The sequence below is a fragment of the Xyrauchen texanus genome, chromosome 49, assembly GCF_025860055.1.
Source record: "Xyrauchen texanus isolate HMW12.3.18 chromosome 49, RBS_HiC_50CHRs, whole genome shotgun sequence".
Lineage (NCBI taxonomy): Eukaryota > Metazoa > Chordata > Actinopteri > Cypriniformes > Catostomidae > Xyrauchen > Xyrauchen texanus.
This window is the reverse complement of record NC_068324.1, coordinates 24,605,369-24,608,685: the sequence shown is the minus strand read 5'-3', so window position 1 is coordinate 24,608,685 and position 3,317 is coordinate 24,605,369. Positions and strand designations below refer to the sequence as shown.

General features: G+C 43.5%; 1 protein-coding gene across 2 annotated transcripts in view; it reads left to right on the top strand.

The window, feature by feature from the left end:
• Positions 1-3,317, top strand: part of LOC127640083 (ankyrin repeat domain-containing protein SOWAHB) — a 121,238-nt gene that overhangs the window by 17,264 nt on the left and 100,657 nt on the right. For both annotated transcript variants that reach the window (XM_052122476.1, XM_052122477.1), the window contains exon 2: positions 1,393-1,808. In XM_052122476.1, the coding sequence (XP_051978436.1) occupies positions 1,728-1,808 (81 nt within the window). In that variant the 5' untranslated portion in view covers positions 1,393-1,727. The remainder of the gene's footprint in view (positions 1-1,392; positions 1,809-3,317) is intronic.

Below are 3,317 nucleotides of genomic sequence, written 5' to 3'. Positions count from 1 at the left end.
TGGGGAATTTCTTCTGTAACTCATTGGTAAATGTGCATTTGCGCTTCGGCATGTTGCAGGCAGAAGTGCTCGGACAGCTGTCTGCTCGCTCGTTGTGAGTGTAAAGAGAGCCCCCACACGGCAGCTTCTCAGAGATTACGTCACATGCAGCACCGCAGGTGAAGTTTGCCCTAGTGCCGGTCAATTTAATGGCCCAATGAAAAATAATGAAAACCAGGACATTTTCATCACTTTATAAAAAACAGCCAGGATGGCCAGGACAGGACGTGAAAACAGGACATGTCCTGGTAAAACAGGACGTTTGGTCACCCTAGTAAAGTGTTACTGATTATTTTTCTTACAAACGTTGGAAACAGGGTTGAACTGTTAGGCTTTTCGAATGCAGTCAACACTACAGTTTGTGTGAAATTTCAGAAAATGGAATGAAAGTATTTAGTTTATTGAAAATTATGTGCTAACAGGATTACATCCAAAATTCAAACTTAATATTATGTTTTTTTGTTAATTAGTTAATTATAAATTTTTTCATGTATATTCATTGAATATCAGTTCAATAGATTGTCAAAATGATGTTGTTCTGATTTATTTTTATTATATTTATCATATTAGCATTATTCTTATTTTGAAGAGTTCTGTAGTAGGCTTCAAAATTGATAAGGGATAATGTGCAGTCAGATGTTTATCACAAAATTTACCTTAACATTGTGATCAGGATCCCAACGCGAAGCAGAGGTGTCTTGTTTCTGAGGGGTTTATTTTGCAATAACAAAAGATTGACTGTTCATTATCCCACTTATTACACTAACCAAATAAATGAATACATGGACTTGTTATATTGATATGCATTGAAATTATGTAATTATGGGAGAATAAATGAAACACTGAACAGCAGAAATCAACCTCCGGTTTGTGTCAGAGTTCTGTTGGTGTTTATTGTGTAATTAATGACTGTCTGACTGATCAATATGCATCTTATTACAAGACTATGTGCCAAATAAATAATTAAATGCACATGAAATATTGATTTGAATTGAAATTATTTTCTTAGTTTACTTGGAGAGATCTCACACAGTGATCTGAGAAGCAGGAAAGATTGCTTGCAATTCCTGGTTGAGCGGTCTGATACATGGATGTGCAGTTGTTACATAGAAACATCAGACCGCTAGATGGCGCCATTGATAGAGCATTAATAACTGGGTTGCAAGTGACAGGGAAGCAGATTTAGCCTAAATAAAACTATTAATCAATAGGGACTAGCTAGTTTGGAACAAAATGTTGCATTGTATTTATTGATACATTTTATTTCCCAAAATTTATAGCAATATTTGTTTGAACCTTTTTCTTACATGACTTTGGTAACAGGGTCGAATCTGTTCTTCTCTCCATTTTTAGAAGTCAGTGTTCTCAGCTGGTGAGTTCATACCATCTTCTCCTGGGACCTTAGGATCAGAATAACACTTTTGTGAAGGACGCCAAAAGGGACCAGAGTCAGACCTTCAATTCACCACCCAAACACCAACATTGACCTTCACAGAGTCCACGCTCAGTCAAAGACCCTTTGAAATAAACCAGGAAACAAACAGCCAAGACCGCAGCATAATGCAAAAAAACAGAAACCTGATCTGTTTTTTCAGAACCAGGACAAATTTCTAAAACCAGCAAAAACGGAACAAAGCAAGAATGAGGGGTTTGATCAGGAAGAACAAAAGCGAGATCATGAGAAAATCATGAGTCAGAGACTTCAGGAATCACAGTGTTATGGTCATGATGGTGGGATTCCAGCCTTGGTGATAACCCAGACAGAAGAGGTGAGTGAAGACCAGTCATTGTCATTTTTTATGATTTTCCATTAATTACACATAGACTATTAAGAATCAATAAATAAAATCACTCTGCAAAGATAAACCTAAATAAATAACAAAAATAAATAAATCTCCAAACGAGAGCACAATTAGCATTAATGCTATTACAAATAAAAGAAATTGGGTCATCACAAACAATATTACTGTCATGTATTACCCTGTCGTGTTTCACCTTACTCCTTAGTTTTCACTTTTGTCCTTTATTTAACTCCATAGTCTCCTTGTTAGCGTTCGTGTTCACTGTCATTGTTCTCACCTGTGTCTTGTTTGTAATCATCCTGCCTTGTGTGTATATAACCCTGCCCGTTCCTCCATTACCTGGTCATTTGTTAAATGTTGATGTTCGCTTACATGCCCGAGTTCCTAGTTCCAGTGTTCCAGCGTTTTTGTGTTTTGCTTTCATTTTTACCAATCGTGGTTGTTTTGTTTGCTCCTGTTGTTGTCTGTTCATCAATAAACCCGCATTTGGATCCTCAACCTTTGTCTGCCTCCGTCCTCATTCGTAACAGAACAAATGACCCAACATGGATCCAGCGGTTTTACAGGCCAACTGTAATCTTCTCAGCCTGATGCAGGGAGATCGTCCGGTCGAGGAGCACATCCGCGATTTTCTCGCAATTGCGAGTGCCTCCGACTTCCCTGATTCCTCCCTGGTCGTATTTTTCCGGGCTAACCTGAACAGTGTGCTTAAGGAGCGGTTGCCACCGGCAACGCGCGGCTGGACGCTCCGCGCGTTCGTGGAGGAGACCCTACTGGCCTGCGGTTCCTCGTTCACCGTGGAAATCGTCGAGGAGAACCCCGTAGCTCCTCCCAAAGTGGTAATCCTCCATTCGCCCGTGGTTCGTCCCTTCACATCTGCCAGCGAACCAACCTTCACGCCTGCCGTGATCAAGGAGCCAATGCTGCCAGCTTCGTCCGCCCAGAGGAGGAGGAGAAGAAAGGCTTCCACTCCCCAGTTCACGCCTTCTACGGTCTGTGAGCCAGAGCCCACGCATGTCACTGTGAGCGAGCCTGAGCCCTCGACCGTCCCCGAGCCAGCGCCTGTAGCCTCCGATGTCAGTGAGTCAGCACCTGTAGCCTCCGATGTCAGTGAGCCAGCGCCAGTAGCCTCCGATGTCAATGAGCCAGCGCCTGTAGCCTCCGATGTCAATGAGCCAGCGCCTGTAGCCTCCGATGTCAGTGAGCCAGCGCCTGTAGCCTCCGATGTCAGTGAGCCAGCGCCTGTAGCCTCCGATGTCAGTCAGCCAGCGCCTGTAGCCTCCGATGTCAGTGAGCCAGCGCCTGTAGCCTCCGATGTCAGTGAGCCAGCACCTGTAGCCTCCGATGTCAGTGAGCCAGTGCCTGTAGCATCCGACAGCAGTGAACCTACGCCTGTAGCCTCCGACAGCAGTGAACCTACGCCTGTAGCCTCCGACAGCAGTGAACCTAAGCCTGTAGCCTCGACCGTCCCTGAGC